Source organism: Anopheles ziemanni, chromosome 2 (assembly GCF_943734765.1).
Source record: "Anopheles ziemanni chromosome 2, idAnoZiCoDA_A2_x.2, whole genome shotgun sequence".
Taxonomy (NCBI): Eukaryota; Metazoa; Arthropoda; class Insecta; order Diptera; family Culicidae; genus Anopheles; species Anopheles ziemanni.
In genome coordinates this window covers 54,044,014-54,062,462 of record NC_080705.1, presented here as the reverse complement: position 1 = coordinate 54,062,462, position 18,449 = coordinate 54,044,014, and the positions used below count along the sequence as shown (strand labels likewise).

The 18,449-nt window shown below is 40.3% G+C and overlaps 5 protein-coding genes across 5 annotated transcripts in view; 3 read left to right on the top strand and 2 right to left on the bottom strand.

The window, feature by feature from the left end:
* Positions 1 to 2,627, bottom strand: part of LOC131293871 (uncharacterized) — a 57,125-nt gene extending 54,498 nt beyond the window's left edge. The window contains exon 1 of the mRNA XM_058321920.1: positions 2,619 to 2,627. Within this exon, the coding sequence (XP_058177903.1) occupies positions 2,619 to 2,627 (9 nt within the window). The remainder of the gene's footprint in view (positions 1 to 2,618) is intronic.
* Positions 2,628 to 6,887: 4,260 nt separating this feature from the next.
* LOC131293870 (GDNF-inducible zinc finger protein 1-like) lies at positions 6,888 to 7,883 on the top strand. The gene has a single exon (XM_058321919.1). It carries the CDS (start codon positions 6,909 to 6,911, stop codon positions 7,881 to 7,883), a length of 975 nt encoding a protein of 324 aa, XP_058177902.1. The 5' UTR covers positions 6,888 to 6,908.
* Positions 7,884 to 8,494: 611 nt separating this feature from the next.
* Positions 8,495 to 9,458, top strand: LOC131285152 (zinc finger protein 16-like). Its single transcript, XM_058314014.1, has 4 exons — positions 8,495 to 8,609; positions 8,686 to 8,862; positions 8,931 to 9,129; positions 9,196 to 9,458. Exons 2-4 carry the CDS (start codon positions 8,780 to 8,782, stop codon positions 9,367 to 9,369), a joined length of 456 nt encoding a protein of 151 aa, XP_058169997.1. The 5' UTR covers positions 8,495 to 8,609; positions 8,686 to 8,779; the 3' UTR covers positions 9,370 to 9,458.
* A 669-nt stretch (positions 9,459 to 10,127) lies between these two features.
* Positions 10,128 to 13,161, top strand: LOC131283637 (alpha-1,3-mannosyl-glycoprotein 2-beta-N-acetylglucosaminyltransferase). The gene is made up of 5 exons (XM_058312785.1): positions 10,128 to 11,589; positions 11,675 to 11,779; positions 12,447 to 12,537; positions 12,621 to 12,791; positions 12,871 to 13,161. Exons 1-5 carry the CDS (start codon positions 10,550 to 10,552, stop codon positions 12,982 to 12,984), a joined length of 1,521 nt encoding a protein of 506 aa, XP_058168768.1. The 5' UTR covers positions 10,128 to 10,549; the 3' UTR covers positions 12,985 to 13,161.
* Positions 13,162 to 14,628: 1,467 nt separating this feature from the next.
* LOC131293869 (paired box protein Pax-6) lies at positions 14,629 to 18,101 on the bottom strand. The gene is made up of 2 exons (XM_058321918.1): positions 17,675 to 18,101; positions 14,629 to 15,596 (listed from the first exon to the last, which is right to left on the bottom strand). The coding sequence occupies exons 1-2, from the start codon at positions 18,099 to 18,101 to the stop codon at positions 14,629 to 14,631; spliced, it is 1,395 nt and encodes a 464-aa protein (XP_058177901.1).
* Between the last annotated feature and the right edge of the window lie 348 nt (positions 18,102 to 18,449).

The following is an 18,449-nucleotide window of genomic DNA, read 5'->3' as shown; positions in this document are numbered from 1 at the left end:
GCTCTAGCCAAACAGCCGTCCCATAGACGCAACGGCCACGCAAGCACCTTTCAAGATTGGAACACACCTTCGCACTAACCGGGGGCACACTCTACTGTAATTACGCCTCGAGACTTTATGCTCTTTTGCATGCACTGCTGAATCACTGCACTTTTTCGGTTTCAGTAGGGCTGCAAAGTATAAGAAAATAGAAATAGGAAAAAAGCTCACCTCGTTACGTACTTGCAGCGGGCGATGTTCACTGTTTTGTACAGTTGAGTATTTTTCTAACCAATACGACGATCGGAGCTCATTGTTTTATTGAGTCAAGCTTCCTCCACAAACCATACCGTGCAATGCGATAGGCGTGTCCTGGAAATTGAGCTTTCAACAGCCGTATACAAACATGATGTGAACATGACACAATACTACTCACATGGTGCTTATGTTGGATTGGAAATACATTTTTTTTTTGCTTATCAATAATAATTATTAATTAATTTTTTAAAAACTACCGTTCTTTTTACAAAGATGAAGAATGGCAAACATATAGTACACAAACAATGGAACCCGATGAAGGATTTACACTATGGTAATAATGGACTAGAGCACAACCGATATTCCAGGAAATTCATACAAACTCAAATTATTATTCAAGTATGTTCGTGGTAAGCAAACCCCTTCATTGAAAGCTGCCGATACTGAGCTTCTGTTTCAATCAAATAAAAAACCGCATTGTACTATCACACAGAAAACTGCATCACCGCATCGAGAGTAATAAATAATAACCACCATAGTCTCACAATTTCTTAGGTTCCCTCGTCGGGTTTATATATTTCTTTGCTTTTCCCTCCCTTGCAAGATCTCCCTCTTTGTTGATAGCGAGCTGCGCGTACATTTGTGATTCCGGTGTGAATTGCTTTCCATTCTCCCGCGAGCCACAGAAACAATCACCCCGGACTGTTCCGCCGCTCAACACAAACACACTTGCACTTGCGGAGGGTGCGCGGGGTGGGCGCCTTAGAATCCAGATCGAGGATCGGGGCACTGATAAACGTAACCAGCGGCAGAATCCGACAGCGAAAAGTGAAGGAGGTAGTGCAAAAAGGAACGAATCTCCACATCAGTTCGGGGTGATTTTTTTGCAATCTCCCGCGAAAAAGATTGCCACAATCTGTTTTTGCCGATTTCTGCACTCACACAAACACCCACTCAAACACACAGGGCCAACAAAATCATCATCCGCCATCAACCGTTGGGAACCGATCGATGCTAACCCGCTTTGTTGATCACGAGCCGAGGCCACCCGCAGCAACCGATACGATGTGTACTAAACCGGCACAAAATATACCCTCGCTGGAGACGAAACTGATCTTCTCGTTCGCAACACCACCAGGGCTCCGATAATGTATGCAACCCACCACTGCGCCTCACACCAGAAAAAAAACCACTATGCAACGTTTCTTAGCCGTGCGAACAGCGAAACGGAAGACAAAGTGAAGCTACCTTCTCCGAACAGCGGTTCAAGACGAACTGAGCGAAACCGGCTCGACGGTAACGTTTCTACGCGGACGCGCGCGTCTTCGGGGTTCGGGCGCACGAGATCGTATGGCGATCGCTAGCGTTCGCGAGTTCGCGTTCTCACTAGAGAAGTTGGACCAGATGAAAAAAAAAAAAGAAGGAGCGCAGAAGAATGGCTTGGGGCTTTCAGTTTATTCCTTCTTGAAATGCGAAGGACGAAGTTTTTTGTAAGGATTAATTTTTCAACTGTTTTCTGTTGGTTCTTGCGTTCGCGCGACATACTTCGGCGTGAAACTGGTTTTGAGATGAAGGAGCAAAACATCTTGAATATGTTCCCAGACTTTCTCTCATTAAAATTCTTGTACGTTCTGTTTGGCGTTTTCAGGATTAAAATTATAATAATCCTGAAAAAAACAAGACCTATTTCTAGACCGTAACTTTTTTTAGACTCTTAAGCAAAGCTTACATATAGTTTTAGAGATTATGTAACTAGAAAAAACTTGGAGATTTGAATGCGTTTGTTCAGATTCTTCGCAATATTTTTTCCTTGAAAGGATTTTCTATGTTTTCTTTGACAAGATATTGTAGATAGAAAGACAGCTTAGTTGTTTGCTTCTAGTATAATGATAAGCAAATTACAATTAAGAGACGATGCACTGAATTGCGCATTGGCCATGTATGAAGCATGCATGTTCGATTTCATTTTATTTTGTTTTGCTAATTTCACATGATTAAGCATCTTTATACTGGCCTCTTAATACTTGTAGATATATTTCATATCTAGTGTACCTTAAACATGACAAATTTCCTACCATCAGTTGGAATTCTTCAGTTCAGTAGTGGTTACTGAATGCTGTATTATCTCTTAGGGAACCGTTTCTTGCATCGCGGGCTAGGGAAGTTTACCGCAGAATGTTGAATAATAAATTGTCTACACCATTGGACCTCTCTGTTCGATTCGCGTGCTGACCTTTTTCATCCAAGACGATCAGTATATCGTAACTTAGTGGTTTTCCCAAGAGTCTTTACGATCGGGAGGTAATATTCTATTGCAAGCAGTAAGTGAAGGACTTTCGGTGATAATTTTAAAGGAAGCAGATGCCCTTTCTGTTCCAAACCGGCGCCATTGTATTCCATTTCAAACGTAAACAAGGACAACAGCCTTTCGGAGGAATGCTAATGAAATATTTTTTAAATTTATCTTTTCAAACAAGAGCTCTTGTTTAAAGTGTTTTCAAAAGCTATGAGTAACCAAAATGTTACTAATAAATATAGAGAATAATGAATGATGATTATTGTAATAATTGATTTTTTTTACAACGTTCTCAATGGCTGCATTCGATTAACAGCCTTGATTGCAAAGTTATTAGTCTAAATTATATCATCCCTCTTGATTGCCCGCTGTAGCAATTCTGCAATACGTGACACACACGACGAGGGACTATCCATTTTCAACAACTAGGTTTCGCTTGTTGATCCACCTGCACTTATATGAAAGCCAAGATCTGATTTAAAACGTAAACCATCCAGCCTTGCGATGCAAAGTAAATAAGTAATGGCTTCAAAACCACAAACAACTAATCCCCTAGCATAAGGAAGGGGGATTGGATTAGTGACTAGCGACTAGATAGAACGATATCATACTCTTTCGGACGTTAGATAACATCGGCTGTCAGAAACACGTTTTAAAACTCAGCTATGTCATCCTGTGCACCGGCAATACCGTTTCTTTCGTGAGAGACAAGAAAAGAACCTCATCATGGAGGCTTCTGTTTTATCGTGCTAGAAGGGAAAAACTCCGGCTGGAACTTTTAGCAAGCACCAACCAAAGGTTACGCGGTTGGTTCAAGCGGAGCGAAACCGATGTTCTCATAGCAGCGGTACCAGCGGTACTAGAAGCTGTGCCTTCTAGTTTAGTCTGGTCCGTTGCGATAGCGTACCGCTTTGGGATGATCCGCTATAGAACATAAGCGGTCCACCGATTCACATGCAATCGAGCGGGATTTTTTCACTTACTTCAGACCTCCGAAAAGACCGGAAAGACCTACATTTGGTGGCGAATGGCGTACAGCGTACACTACACTATTAACACACTTACCGTGCATGCACACGCGCGTACTCACGCCCTAATGGCAGCATCTGATGAAGAACTTTGGGCGAAGAAGAGGTACTTCATTTCAGTACAATCGGGCGGATAAAACGGCGGATAGAATGATTTTTGTCTGTCAGTTCGCTGTTCGCCGTCTAGTTTGCCAGCGTATGAGACCGCATTTAATTCATTGCTCTTTGGAAGATAGTAATTTGAAAAAAAAAATACTTTGCGCAGGCAATCGAAACTAGGAAAAAATATATGTTAATGGACTGATTATATAAGTTTGTTGTATTTTGGTTGAAGCTAAACTTCTGGATATTTTAAAATTTTCTGACATTTTGAAACGTGATCTGTGGTTGATTCAGTATACATAGATAAAGAATTGAAAACTTAAAGTAAGGGTACGATAAAATTGACAGAGCGCAAGACAAACGCTTCATTATGAAAGTAGATCGTTAGAACTTTGGTTTCACGATCATGCGAGACATTTCCACGACGGCACATTGTGTATGGGACTGCCGCATTACATCTTTTTAGTACTGCGGGTTATTCACAAAAGAATAGAATGATTTGCATGGCAGACTTTGAAGTGAGAATATGATTAATGATCCAACACTGGAGTATGCTTTACTTCCCCGGCATCGTGCTACGATTGGTAAAGAATTTTTCCAATGTCATATCAAATTAATCGATACGATGCTTTTGGACGGAGTACCTGTATAAAAAGTGTTTCTTCAACATGTAAGATATATTTTTTGAGTATTGATTTGAAATTTCGACACCTTCTATATGCGAATTTTGTGAAACACGTTTGCTAAAATAGGATAAAACAAATTAACCCCCAGCATACCTGCACGTTGTCAGCATGGTTGATGGCATAAATTATTCTGTGTTTCTTTTGGCAAGCTGAGCCCATTCTAAGCCGGCCGCGCTATCCGATCGCCGTTCTTTGCACATTATTTCCGCAAGACGATGGATGCGAATTCTACCTATCACAACCAGGTAACGAATGGTGTTTTTGTTTTATTTGCTCTTCGATCCTTTCAGTTCCAGCATGATTCCTGTTTTATTCGGTTGCACCTTTCGGTGGTTTTTGGGGCGTTTGGTTTTTATTTTTCTGATGTTTTTTTCTCATGCGTGAAAGATGCGCTTCCTTATATATAAAACAAACCAGGGTAACAAAAACACAAAAAAAAATTGTATCACATTCACGCGTGAGACCCCAGAATATGAACAAACTAGACCCTGTCCCACGACTAAATATTCTGCGGTAGGATTACGAGCAGAGTGAGGAAGTTCTTTGACTTTACGTCTTTTTGGCACAAGCTCCTTTTAAGGGGTTGGCTTCAGATGGGGAGGGTAATGACCGCATCGACAAGGAGTAGCAAACGTAGTGTGTTTTAAAACAGGTAATACCTTCAGATATAAGCCATAACAATAATTATATTAGATGATTATTATATGATAGATTTTGTACATGTAATTGGTAATAGATTAATTTTCATAGGTATGCAATAAACGATACACATCAAAAACCGTTTCTTTCAATACGTTTCGCGTCGAGAGGTTCGTACATGTACGTTCGTTACACACCGGGCAGAATTAAATGGAAGCACGGTTCTACATTGATGTTGTCATCCATGCCACTATTGAAACATCATGTAGTTTTTGAAGTTTGAAACTCATTATTATAAACTAAGGTTTCTACTGTCACCTGTTGCTTACCACCCCGCTACACCAGCCGCAATCTCAAAAAGTTTGCGCAAAGAGAGGAACAGCCGAAAAGATTACGTCAAAAACTTTTCAGCTCCATGAGCTGGAAACTGCACCCGCAAAGTTTTTGGCAGCTAACCGCAAACTCAAATGCGCCAGAAGAAGAAGATGAAGAAGAAATAAATGTAAACATAACAAATCTCAAAAACAAAATAAACGGACATACGGTGATAAATTTACGTGTTTATTTTGCAGCTACAGTAATTTTTTGTTATTTTATAGCTAGAATATCAATTATAAATTCACTATAGATCAGGGGTCGGCAAAGTTCGGCCCGCCAACTGATTTTATCCGGCCCGTAAGAAAATTTTAGTGCTTCATAAAAAGAATTATTCTAAATTTTTATCGAATTTGCTCATCATATTAGGTTTGTTTTTTCCCAACATTGAAGATTAATTTTGTTCAACGAAGTGTTTCTGTTATACGTTGAAAAGAACATCAAAATACAACGAAAATAATAATAAAAATGTTTAAAAAAGTTAAATGATAAAGTTTTAAATATTTTATCTTACCACTTTTTATGTAACTTGAGAACATCCAAATCTTCCTTCTTCATGCGAAAAAAGATAATTATAGTTTTATTTGCTTACTCTGCTACAATATTGTCCAGCAAACGGTTGCCATCTTCCATTTGGCAGCCATTTTGAAATTAAATTTTGACAATCGTTCGTGGTTATGTTTACCAACAAGAGGATAACGACGCGTTAGCAAGCTGTTGGTTCCAGTTGATACGGTTACCGGAAGACTCTGCCCTCATTAGCCACAACTTTACTGAGGACACAGTGCCATATATATCCACGATATATTGCATAACCATCTAGTAAATGAGGTTGGACGAGATAGGCAAAGCGGTTTGGTCATCCAAAGGCACATATGTTAACACTTTGTTGCTACAATGCTACACGAAACGTGTTTGTTAAAACGACAGTATCTTCTTCATATCGCATTTTTTCACATTGCATGAGTTATTTTTGCAAAAAACATAAACAAAACCCGGAACGGTTGTCAAATTTTCCTTTATTTTTCTAAAAAAATCAAAGCAATTTGTTCGGGATGAACCCACCTGGATAGTAATTACCGCATGCGGTTGCGTTTTTTCCCATGGGAGAGATAGGAGCTGTCATGGGCTGTCACCGCAGACGCAAGACCTTGCGGTTTCTGTACTAAAAAATCAAACGAGTTTGATTCTTGCCGCAGACTCTTGCGTTTTTATATGTCAACAGTAAATATTGTTCCTAGTAGACTTTAATGAGATTGTATGCTCATATAAGTGGTATATTCAAACATTAAAGTATTATTTTTGGAAAAAAGCTGTGCTCGTTTGACAGATCAAAAACGCAACCGCGTGCGGTTGCGGAAAGCTGTGACCACAGGTTTATTCAGTATTTAATCATCGTGGTTGCTTTGCTCGTTGGGGTGTTCTTCGGCTGTCAACTATTTATTGTTTACAAGCAATGCGTGTTTGTCAATTGTTGTTTCATATTTTGTTGATGGTTGTGTTGTGTTCGACGAAATGGAAGTAAAAACAGAAGAATTTAACCACATGTTTGATTCCACGAGATGTCTGTTGTGCCACAAAACTACAACTGAATTATTTGCTGTAACTGATGGGCCAGAAGTGAACTTTGTAGCCATATTGTGTCGTCATTTCTGGTTCTCTTCTGAAAGCATCCGCTATCAATCCGTATGTAAGACGTGTTGGAATTGTGTTGACAAATTCCACCGGTTTTATATGGAAGTGGTACAACTATATACGTCTCTAACGAATATCGAAACACTGAGTGTTGAAAATCATGAATTTATAGAACCGGAAACACGGCTAGAAGAACCCGTAGAAACAGCCGAATGGCCAATAGAAACACGGCAGGTGGATCCACCTGATGATGATTCACATACGAAAATATCAAACATCGAGATGGTTGAAAAAGATCAATTTTTCCTTCAAGGGGAACTAATCATAGAAGAGAAAAAACAATCCTATGATCCACTGCATGTACCTGAAGAAAATAATGGAACAGCGGACGAATCGGACGGTGGAGACAAATCAGACAGCAAGATCTCCATAGAAAATGAAGCTTTTATTGACATCGATATGGGTGATTTCATCATTAGCAATCACACTGAATTGAAATGTCCCAGTTGTGAGATTTTAGCATCTACTTTCACGAACATTAAGAAACACATGCGCTCAATTCACAATGAGGAGGGCTATGTAGTATGTTGTGGCTTGAATTTCAGCAAACGCACACGACTTTTAGAACACGTCGTGCGAACAGCGAATCCCAATGCGTTTAGTTGCAAAGTATGCAATACAGCGTTCTCAGGACATGTTACATTAAATAAACACATGTATAAATTCCACCATCAGCCGGAAGAAGCAGAGGGCAAAGAAGGGCTTCATTGTGATCAATGTGATCTTTCATTCGATAGAAAATCGCAGCTCAATGTACATTTAAATACACACGATTCAAATCAGCAAGTCAACATGTGTCTCTGTCCGGAGTGTCCGAAAAGGTAAGGTTGTTTTGCGTGTTATTATATTGTTGTTATTCCAATTAGCCTTCCATTTTTTAAGTTTCACGACCAAGGCGCGCCTCAAAGACCACGTTCAAAGGATCCATGGCCAAGAAAATATTGTCTGTGACAAGTGTCCCCAGCGTTTTAACACAACAGCACAGTTGCAGGTTCATCAAAAAAGTATACACAACATAGGTGAAATTAAAAAGAAGCAATGTAATGTCTGTAATCGCTGGTAAGGCTTTTTTTGTTATAACCGAATCTGAATGAAATTGTTTTTCATACGTATTTTTTCAATTATTAGGTTAGCGGCTGGTGGATTAAGAAAACACATGTTAATACATCAAACTAGCGACAAACCGAATATTTGTACCATATGCGGAAAAATGTATCCTAATGCCAGTGCACTGTATAGTCATACAATGTTTGTTCATCGGAAGGAAAAGAATTTTCAATGTACCATTTGTAAGAACTCTTTCAAATTAGCAAGAGGATTGGAGGTAAACGTAAAAGAAAATGTTTTTTTCATAATGTGATAACTGATTCAATTATTTTATTATCAGAATCATATGTTAAAATGCCATAGTCCATTGGAACAGTCAACTGTGTTAAAATGTGATCAATGTGATCGTTCTTTCGATGAAAAATCACAGTTCGACGTTCATCTGAAGACACATGATTCGAATCTGCAGTCCGAGAATCTTCCATGCCCAGAGTGTTCGAAAAGGTAAAAGGCCACGTTCGTTAGACCGTGTCGAATGTTATTATATTGTTGGTATTCTAATTAAAATTCAATTTTCAAGTTTCACGACCAAGACGCGTCTCAAAGACCATATCCAAAGAGTCCATGGTCCGGACAACATTGTCTGTGACAAGTGCCCAAAACGTTTCAAAACAATGGCGCAGTTTCAGTATCATCGAAATAGTAGACACAACACAGATGAAGTTAAAAGACAGCAATGCAAAGTCTGTAATCGATGGTAAGAATGTGTCTGGTAATAACCGAGGCCGAGAATTCTATCTTAATACGCATCTTCTCCATCATTAGGTTAAAAGGTGCTGGTGGACTAAGAAAGCATATGCTCATACATCAAACCAGTGGCAAACCAAATATATGTACCATATGTGGCAAAAATGCTCCCAACGCTATGGCTTTGAAAAGTCACACCATTTTTGTTCATCTGAAACAAAGGAGCTTCGAATGTACCATTTGTGGAAAAGCCTTTAAATTGGCAAAACTATTAGAGGTAAGCGTACATTTATATGGTTTCTTGCTACGATGCTGATACATGATTCATTGTCTACTTTGCCAGGAACATATGACGACACATACGGGGAATATTTTGTACACGTGTGCGCACTGTCCAAAAACGTTCAATTCGCATGCAAATATGCTTGCACATAGGAAAAGAGATCATCTAGAAGAATGGAAAAAAATTCGTATGGAAAGGGAGAAGATATACGAGTGTCCATCAAGCTCGGCATAAAATGTTTGTATTTGAGTAATTTGGTTAATGATTACGATCTACGATGAAATAAATATTAAACTTTGATTTGCCTGTAGTCTTTTAAACTACTCGCATGGATTCCAATAGTACCTGTTTTACACTCGTAACCCAGCAGTGTTATTTCAATTGTAGGAGGGCACTGCTTTCTGCATTTGTGGTAATTCCCTCAGTACAGCTGAATGTGATATATCACATATGGATTATGAAACAATTTAATTAGGAGTAATGACAGAGTTGAATATCATTATCAGTCTGGTCATTCACATGTTTGCATTTGCTCAAATTTTAATGTTTTCTGTGCATTAAAACGAAAACGAAACGAGAACAATGTGTGCATTGAATTTTAACACGTTAAGCGCTACGTCGGCCCCGTGGGGCCGACAGTGTTCTTCCCCGTAAGCCGGCGTCGGTCTGCTCGGGCCGACAGAGCCCGTTGGGTAGGCCGGCGTTTCTACGAATCGCTGGCAGAACGGGAAGTAGTACAATTTGCGCGTAGCGCTTAACGTGTTAATTTGTATTTAACGTTTTTAACGCGTTTTTTTAAAGTTTACTGTTCAATATCAACATCGGAATGCAGCCCTGCACGTCAATTTCAGCTGACAGCACGTAAACAATCTGCCAAGATCCACGTATTTATATGCCAGAAATGTTCCTCCGGAAAAATCCATTGCGTGAAACAATCTTTTGTGTGGTGCATTGTGATGCATAATTTCCTACGTACACAATATACTAAACTGTTGTATGTAAATAGTAAGACGATGTGAAACATGCTTTTTGGTAACCTATCGTAGATACATAAATGTATACTATAGTTTTCGTTTGTGAACCACGCTCCTAGAAGCATGTTTTCGGCGGACCGCAAGCTTATCGGTAGACTAGGGCAATTTTGTATTTCAGCGCCAATTCCCGCGGGATTAAGCATGTATCATGTCATCAAGTCAGTAACAGCGCTTCGAGGAGCGAACGCAAGTGATAGTGCTCAAACTGTGGTGCTACGTACGTGAGCCCCTGGTAACGTGGGGCAAAAGATAGGAAAACAATACAATCGTTTGATGTCTGTGAGAACGGACAATACCTCACCTGCCGTAGAACAACGCGATCCGGTGTGTTTAGGGTAGTTTTATGTTTGTGCTTTCCACGAGCAGCACACGATAACGCAATGCGACCACGTAAGACGTTCATGCTGGTTGGTGTACTGGTCGTCTGGGTGCTGATGACTTATCTCGCATTTATGCGCACGGTGCGCGTATCAGATGGAGGTAGGCGTGCTGGTCCCGCCGTAAACAGCCGGTTCGTAATGGAGAAGGTGCAGTACCTGGAGCAGAATCTCAAAAGCTTTTCCGAAAATCGCCAGAATTTATACCGAGATATTATTAAGATTCTACGAAAGGACCCCCCTACTGCAAGCTCCCAGGCACTAAGGTTACCAGTTTCATCGGAGCCATTACCGGTGCGGCAGGAAAGTATTTTGCAAAACGTCGATGATTATGGGGAAAAGAAAATAGTTCCTAAAGATGGCGAAGTTGAAGGGAACGAACTGCTGGATGCAGCGGCTCCACTGGCCCCAATTCCGGAAGCCGAAGACATTCGACCGGAAGCGGAACGTGTACTTAGCAAGTTCCAGCAGCGTTACCTGAACAACGATCCCGCCTTCCCGATCATTCCGGTCGTGGTATTTGCATGCAATCGCATTTCCGTTAACAAATGTTTGGACGATCTCATTCGCTACCGGCCGAGTGCAGAGCAGTTTCCAATCATTGTCTCCCAGGACTGCGACGATGAGCCGACGCGCAACACTATCCTATCCTATCGGGACGAAGTTACACTTATCCGTCAGCCTGATCAATCCGACATTCCCGTTCCACCTAAGGAAAAGAAATACAAAGGATACTACAAAATTGCACGGCACTACGGATGGGCTTTGCGGACCGTGTTTGGTCAAGGGTTTGATTCGGTCATACTGGTGGAGGACGATCTCAGTGTGGCCCCCGACTTTTACGAGTATTTCCTCGGCACGTACCCTATACTGATGCGCGATAAATCGCTTTGGTGTGTCTCGGCTTGGAATGACAACGGGAAGGATGGCCTGATCGATAGCAACGCGCACGATCTGCTGTATCGGTCTGATTTCTTCCCCGGACTTGGATGGATGATGACCAAAGATCTGTGGGCCGAACTTGCCCCCAAGTGGCCTAAGGCGTGAGTGTTCAGTTTAATCGCTGCATAAATGTGAAGATGATTGAAACGCAGGTTTTTATAAACTGCTTGTGTGGTATGTTTTTAGCTTTTGGGACGATTGGATTAGACAACCTGAGCAAAGAAAAGAACGAGCCTGCATACGACCGGAACTGCCACGCACCAGAACATTCGGGAAAGTAGGTGTATCAAAGTGAGTAAAAAAAGCACCTTAATTGTACATAGCACAATCAGTTCATTCGTTTATGGGAAACCCAGCAAATTTTCATTTGCCAGCTGTATTTGCATTCGTAATGACTTAAAGTAGCTCAGATAAGAGCCGTTCATGTAGTTGTTGTTACTCCAGGCAGTGGGTACTTTCGCACGAGATTAAGTTCAAAATCTTGTACTTGTTTTGATAAGCGTCTCGACATGCGTTTAAAAAGCTTACAGTTGCAATCTCAAGACAGTTTTTTGCTTATGCTGTGCTTAAGAAGTTTTGTACAACACATTTTACGAGAAAAACATGTCTTTTCCCTTTTGTACTTTTAAACATGCTATTCAGTCGTTTGTTAATTTTCTTTAACACTGAGCAATGTTTGACAGGGTCTTAGTCCTAGTGAACTTCAAGAGGATGTTAAACATGTTACAGTGAAAGCCATAAGTAATAAAATTATCTTCAAGTTTCATCTGTCATAAAAAACTAAATAATGCATAAATTGTGTTCAATGGATTAATGCATCACTTTAAACATTTTTCGTATGTGTAAAGCATTTTTAATGGATGCTGAGTATCGTTTATCTGTTTCCTATTGAAATATTTAATACATAATCTGGTTTTATAATACTAATAATAATATGATATCTTTTTTCGTCTTTCAGTGGACTGTTTTTTGATAAACATTTAAAGTACATCAAACTAAGTGAAGAGTTCGTCAGCTTCACAAAATCCAACCTGACTTATTTATTAAAGGTACTTTTACTGTATGAGTGGTAGAAGAAAAGATTCGATTTAAAATACTAACTATCACCTTTTCCTACGTCTTCCGGGTGCAGTCTGTGTATGACGATGCGTTTCTGAAAGTAGTGTACCAGAGCCCGATGGTGACGCTAGACGAGCTGAAGCGCGGCCTGGTGATGACCCGGGAACCGATTCGTATCGCGTACCACACCAAAGAGCAGTACAAACGAGCCACCAAAACTCTTGGTTTGATGGACGATTTCAAGGTGTGTTACCGGTTCGGCAAACGTGGTTAAGCTTTATAGTAACTCTCTTCGCTATTTCAATCGTGTCTATGACTTGCAGAGTGGAGTTCCGCGAACGGCCTATCGAGGCATCGTGTCGTTCTTCTACAGCGGCCAGCGGGTATATTTGGCACCGAACGCCAACTGGAAGGGGTACGATCTCACCTGGAGTTAACAGCACGCACCGCTGCCCAGTCTCACGTAGCGACGGAATGCGATCATCGTTCTTTTGAGCAATTTTTTTCGAGGTCATCGTAATTGGTGAATTTTGTGGGACTTTTATCACACACATTAGCGAAACTTGCAGGGCCAGTCGAGCATATAATGTTAGCTTCAATCTTAGTTGTCTTTACGCAGCGGGTTTTTCTTGATCCGGGCGTTTTTGTCTTATTCTGTTTTTATGAGACCGTTTACCTTACATTACAGTTAAGTAAAGTTCCTTTTCCGTATGATCTACAATAGATACCTCCATTTACGTATCGTAAACACACGTCGTTTCCACTATCTGCTTACAAATACCGACACAGTAAATTTTTCATACAAATGCATCGCAGAAAACCGAAGCTGCGAACGTCATTCCTTACTACAATCAAGTGAAACCCCGAATTGCAAGAAATAAGAAAACAATCAAATGGATTAAAATTCAATACAAACAGTTTATGGTTTTGTACAGATAAGTATTTTATTGCCTTGTTTCAATGAAACGACTGCAAACTGTGTGTTTGACCTTCTTACCGGCTAAACTCAGCAGCAGAACCATTTTAAATGGTCAACTATCTGCCTTACATAATACGTTTTTAAGCTTTTTCGTAACGGTATCATTAAAGTTTCTCGTCTAATTTTCTTGTTTGTTTTTGTTTTGTTAATCCACCGTTTTCCGTTTTATTACACCCCTGGCCATCGGCGCATGTCCGACGCACTCGTATCAGCTAGAGTAGATCGTAAGGGGTATAAGCAAGTGCATGACAAGATGCGTTACAGCTAGTCACAAGTGTTCGGTTCATGTCCCATTGCACCCAACTTTATTAAATTGTCGAAATTGAATACCGATGTGAATGGGACGAAATATGTTTTAAGCAATACTAAAGAAACCTATAAGGCTAGAGTATTGACGAAAAGTTTGGAAAAGGAACGAAACATATGTGCAAAATTGAACTTTAGAGAAAATGAAACATTGCACTGCACTCGAAAAATGCATACACAAATAAAACCAATTTAAATGAATTATGAAAACAAACCGAACACTGCAAAAGAAAATTGTCACTTGTCATTAAAAACACTCAAAAACAGCACGTAGTAGGTATAACAATCGATTTTGTAAATATATGAAACGAAAATCCCAACCGTTAGGCAGAGAAAATTTACCAGGGAAATAAAAAATTCAGATAAGATTACATATGTGTCAAACAGAGAAAGAAAGTGCGCATGATTTACCGTGCGCCGAAGATAAATTGCTTGCATGGGAATGCAAATGTCACTTTGAAATAATGAAAAATCACGTGCTACATGGCACCGATGCAATGGCTGAATACTAAACTACACACTTTTTGCTTCGTGCGTATTGAAAAACAGAAATAGGTACACACGGGAAGAACCACCGTCGGCTGGGAGAGATTTTGTAAATAAATCAACTAATGTGTTACAGTAAAAACGTCATCGTAAAGATGCTTTGTTTCCATCGCGAGTATATGATGGTTGCTACGACTGGTGGTGAGTAATGAAGTCACATGAATTTAGAACATTTGATACACTCTATACATTATTTACAGGGATATGATTTTCCACCGCAGGGAAGACACATTTAAGAACTCTATTCACCCTACACCATTTGGGTGTCGTCTTCGATTTCTTCACAGTCAATATCACTGGACGAATCACTGTCTTCAGTACGCGGTAAGTCATTCTTATCGCAACATTGGTTGTTGTTGTTGATCGAGTCTATACAACGCTTTCCGGTCGATCGAGGGCCAGATTCGGTAGAAGAATCACCACCGACCCCAGCTAGACCGTCTATCATGTCACTCGGATTGCCAAAGGCACGCTCGAGATCAGCAATTCCGGAACCGTTACCATCCGCCGTTAGGAGTCCTCCGTTGATGAGTTCTGTTGGGTTAAACTTTGGTCCTGCCGGAAGACTTGTGGGCCCGTAGTAACCTCCATCGATAAACGTATCGCTGGTGGGTGCGGATAACAGTGGTCGTAAACCGAGTGCTGTCGGCATCCGCGCCGGTGGTGACGAAGGCGACAGTTTATGAAGGAACCCTGGGTGGCGCGGAGCCGATAGCGTGTGCATATAGCCAGCCGGGGCCATTGTTGAGCGGGTTGGGAAGTTACTTCCGGGTACGGAACCTGGATATGACCGTAGTGCGGCAGACTGTTGCTGCCCGATGGTGAGCTGTTGGTGTCCTGAAAGCCCACCGGGTGCTGGAGGTGGTCCATTGAGCAGAAGCGATTGGACTGGTGTTGGACCGTTTGGTGTCTGGCTGAATAGCCAGAGTCGGTCACCTACCACCATTGGCCGGGCGAAGCTGCCGATCCCGAGCTGAGAGTAGTAGTGCGAGGCAAGAGACTCCACGTCCGCCGTGTATTTACGCTTCCATTTGGTGCGTCGGTTCTGGAACCAGATTTTTATCTGCGTCTCGGTCAAGTGCAGCTGTTTGGCCAAGGCGGTTCGCTTCGCAACGGAGAGATACTTCCCGCGTTCAAACTCCGTTTCTAACGCTTTAATTTGGGCCGCTGAGAACGCAGTTCGAGGTCGTTTCTTCCGATCGTCGTTTGTAGTAAGTCCTGCAAAAGGTGTAAAAGAAATACCAATTAGAAAAATGTTGTCGGTAGCTTGACTTTTTTATGGACAGTATTCTTAGTCCATGACAAGAAATTTGTAAGAATTGATCGCTTACTTTACGTACTAAACAAAGTTTTGGGGTTCGTTGAAGGCAAATTTGGTTTAGACAATTTTGGTCATTCAACTTGCGTTGTAGAACAGCAACTATTTTCCACTTCCATCTACACCCGCGTAACCTAGTTCGGTAGGAACTTAAATTCTCTTTGAAACTAAACTATTTTTAGTACAATGATCCTCCTTGGCATGTCCCAGTACCGGACGAAAGTCGGATTTTCTCACATCCTTTTCTGCTCGCGATGCAGTTGAGAAGCAAACTGTTGAGCGACATTCGGTGACAATTAAGTGGCGTATTTGGAGGCAATTAGAAAACGATTAAACGCCGCTTTGTGTGCGGATGATTGATGAGCGGTGTGACAAGTTACTTGTGTGACGGGGTGTGGTGGAAGGCTAGGATGGGATACAGCATTGAAAAAAGGTAGAAAAAGTGGAAGTTAGTGTCGTCAAACGTTCGAAGGCTAGCCGGATGAAAGGGGCGTTAAAAAGTGTTGATATAAATAAGAACACCATTTGCCGGTGTCTTTTGCCCCCTTCGGTAATATTTTCTGGCAATGGTCTCTGAACAGCAAGGATGGATTAAGTTAGGGTGAAGCAGGGTGTTTCCAATTTGTGTGACTTAATTATCTACTATATTTGGTACGATCTCCCAGGGATTACAATCATTGTACGGTGGGTGAACGTAGGAGAGGTTTCAAATAACCGATAACCAACAAATAATCGAATGTTTTATTATTTACCATTTATAATAATTATTTTTTTACCATCACCACTATACAAAAACCACATAAGAGATGGAAACGCCGATATCGCATGGACAGCTAAAGAAATGCTACTCTATGTAACATTGCCAAATCTTTGGCAACATCGAAATATAGGTCCAGAACGTGAAAATTAACTCCGGACAGCCTGATTCAATTAATTGCGACAGTACAAACATTTTCTATACGAAGAAATGTTGTGTGAAGAGGAGTAGAACTCAGAGGTACAGATTTACTTGATCTAATTGGTTACAATCGTTCATAGACTGGGTCTAAATATCTATTCTTTGTAATCCAATGGCTCCAGCGTACCAAAAAATGGAGCATTACTTAGAATCTTTAGCATTGTTCGAGGTCGTTCCAAGCGGATTCTTATCTCAAATTTGACTTTCACATTAAGAGCAGTGAGAGTTGTTTGATGTATTTGAATCGGTCACTTAAATATCTATGGTTATAACTTAAACAATCATCTTTCTCTTTTGTTACTGCTCTGTAGCAGTTATCAGAAAAGTAAGAAAAAAGGGTGCAGTATTGGTATTTTGACCAGTATGTTCTAATTTCATGCAAAAGAAGTTTTAGATGAGTTTTTAACCCTCAGTAATGTATATCATCGTGAATTTGAGCATTATAAACATATTATTGTGAAAAAACAGAATTGTTTTCTCTTTTCATGTGTGCATTGTGGAAAATACTGTATTTTCGCGTGTTACATATTATTAGTTTTGTTAAATATCCTTCATATAATTTTTCATCCGTAATGATGGAAAAACTTCTTTTTTTAATCATTATTATTTTTGTATGTAAACCATTGATCCTTGGACTAAATTTAATTAGTTTGAAGAAAGATACAAAATTCAGATCATTGCTAGCTGCACGGTCGATATGGCAGTCACTATAATAGAAATAATATAGCAAATTTTGAATTTTCAAAATTGGCTATAACTTAACTATATATAACTTTATAGGCAGTAATTGAAGTTGGAAAAGGAAGTGTTACATACGCGAAATTGTGGTAAGGTAACATCCCAATATTATTTATTTGTATTGTTTAAAAGGGTTACTGAGTATCATAAACTTTTTGCTTATTTTGTTTGCATGTCAAAATAAATCATTGACAATTTAGTATAATAACTGTTTCTTATTGAATTGCTCAAAATTGCGCTGAACTACAAAATTGGGAAAGTCTTTCTGAATTGCGATAAAACCTTTAAACCTTAACTCACCTCCGGTACTGCCTTCAGAGGCCACCTCCGAACAATTATCCATCATATCCTCATTACAGATCGACTCTGGTGAAGAACTTTCCATTCGATCAACCGAATCTCGATCGACAAATGTATTTACTCCCTTTTCCACACTTTGCTCGAAGTACCCCGGAGCTGCTGTCATAGGAGCAGGTACTACATCGGTTTGATAAACCATCTTTTGGTAATTGCTGGTACCATGGCTAGAGGGTGTGAAAGACTCCTGAGGGTGTATGTTGGATGTTCCGTAGAAGGAGGACGTATTCGCGCGATCCGGCTTCGATAAAAGGTGTTCGATGGAAAAACTGTTTTTAATACGAGTGCCAGAACATGTGGCATGGATCATGCCAGTGCTACTGGAAACCATCGTCGATGTTGTTGTGGCCATTGTAGTGGATGTTGTGCTCGATACTGAAGGATTGTGGTTGCCGGAGAGAGGTTCGTTCATAGTATCACGCAATTACCGGGAAATCAAAGTAGACGAACAGTTTGGAACTTGACTATTTGGTCACTAGATGCTGAGTGATAGTTTACAAGAGACACTTGTCTTTTTCAACGATTTGTAACAATCTTTCACGAGTTGTTTACACTTTCACTTTTACGCTTGGCTCATAAAATTAGTTGTCTACAACTTTTCTTCACTTCGTTCATCACTGAGGTAAAACCCAACACTTAAATTGAATGCTACAATCGTTTGAGTTCACATTTCCTTAAACCATCTGCACCGGTGGGTTTT

What these genes read in the sequence shown, in the direction of transcription:
- LOC131293869 (XM_058321918.1), bottom strand. Translation starts at nt 18,101, where the DNA reads ATGGCCACAACAACATCGACGATGGTTTCCAGTAGCACTGGCATGATC. An exon ending in AGGTGAGTTAAGGTTTAAAG is followed by an intron (nt 15,597 to 17,674) that starts GTTTTATCGCAA and finishes CACCTTTTGCAG; the next exon opens with GACTTACTACAAACGACGAT.
- LOC131285152 (XM_058314014.1), top strand. Translation starts at nt 8,780, where the DNA reads ATGGCGCAGTTTCAGTATCATCGAAATAGTAGACACAACACAGATGAA. An exon ending in TGCAAAGTCTGTAATCGATG is followed by an intron (nt 8,863 to 8,930) that starts GTAAGAATGTGT and finishes CTCCATCATTAG; the next exon opens with GTTAAAAGGTGCTGGTGGAC. An exon ending in AATTGGCAAAACTATTAGAG is followed by an intron (nt 9,130 to 9,195) that starts GTAAGCGTACAT and finishes CTACTTTGCCAG; the next exon opens with GAACATATGACGACACATAC.
- LOC131293870 (XM_058321919.1), top strand. Translation starts at nt 6,909, where the DNA reads ATGTTTGATTCCACGAGATGTCTGTTGTGCCACAAAACTACAACTGAA.
- LOC131283637 (XM_058312785.1), top strand. Translation starts at nt 10,550, where the DNA reads ATGCGACCACGTAAGACGTTCATGCTGGTTGGTGTACTGGTCGTCTGG. An exon ending in GCCCCCAAGTGGCCTAAGGC is followed by an intron (nt 11,590 to 11,674) that starts GTGAGTGTTCAG and finishes GTATGTTTTTAG; the next exon opens with CTTTTGGGACGATTGGATTA. An exon ending in ACCTGACTTATTTATTAAAG is followed by an intron (nt 12,538 to 12,620) that starts GTACTTTTACTG and finishes TTCCGGGTGCAG; the next exon opens with TCTGTGTATGACGATGCGTT.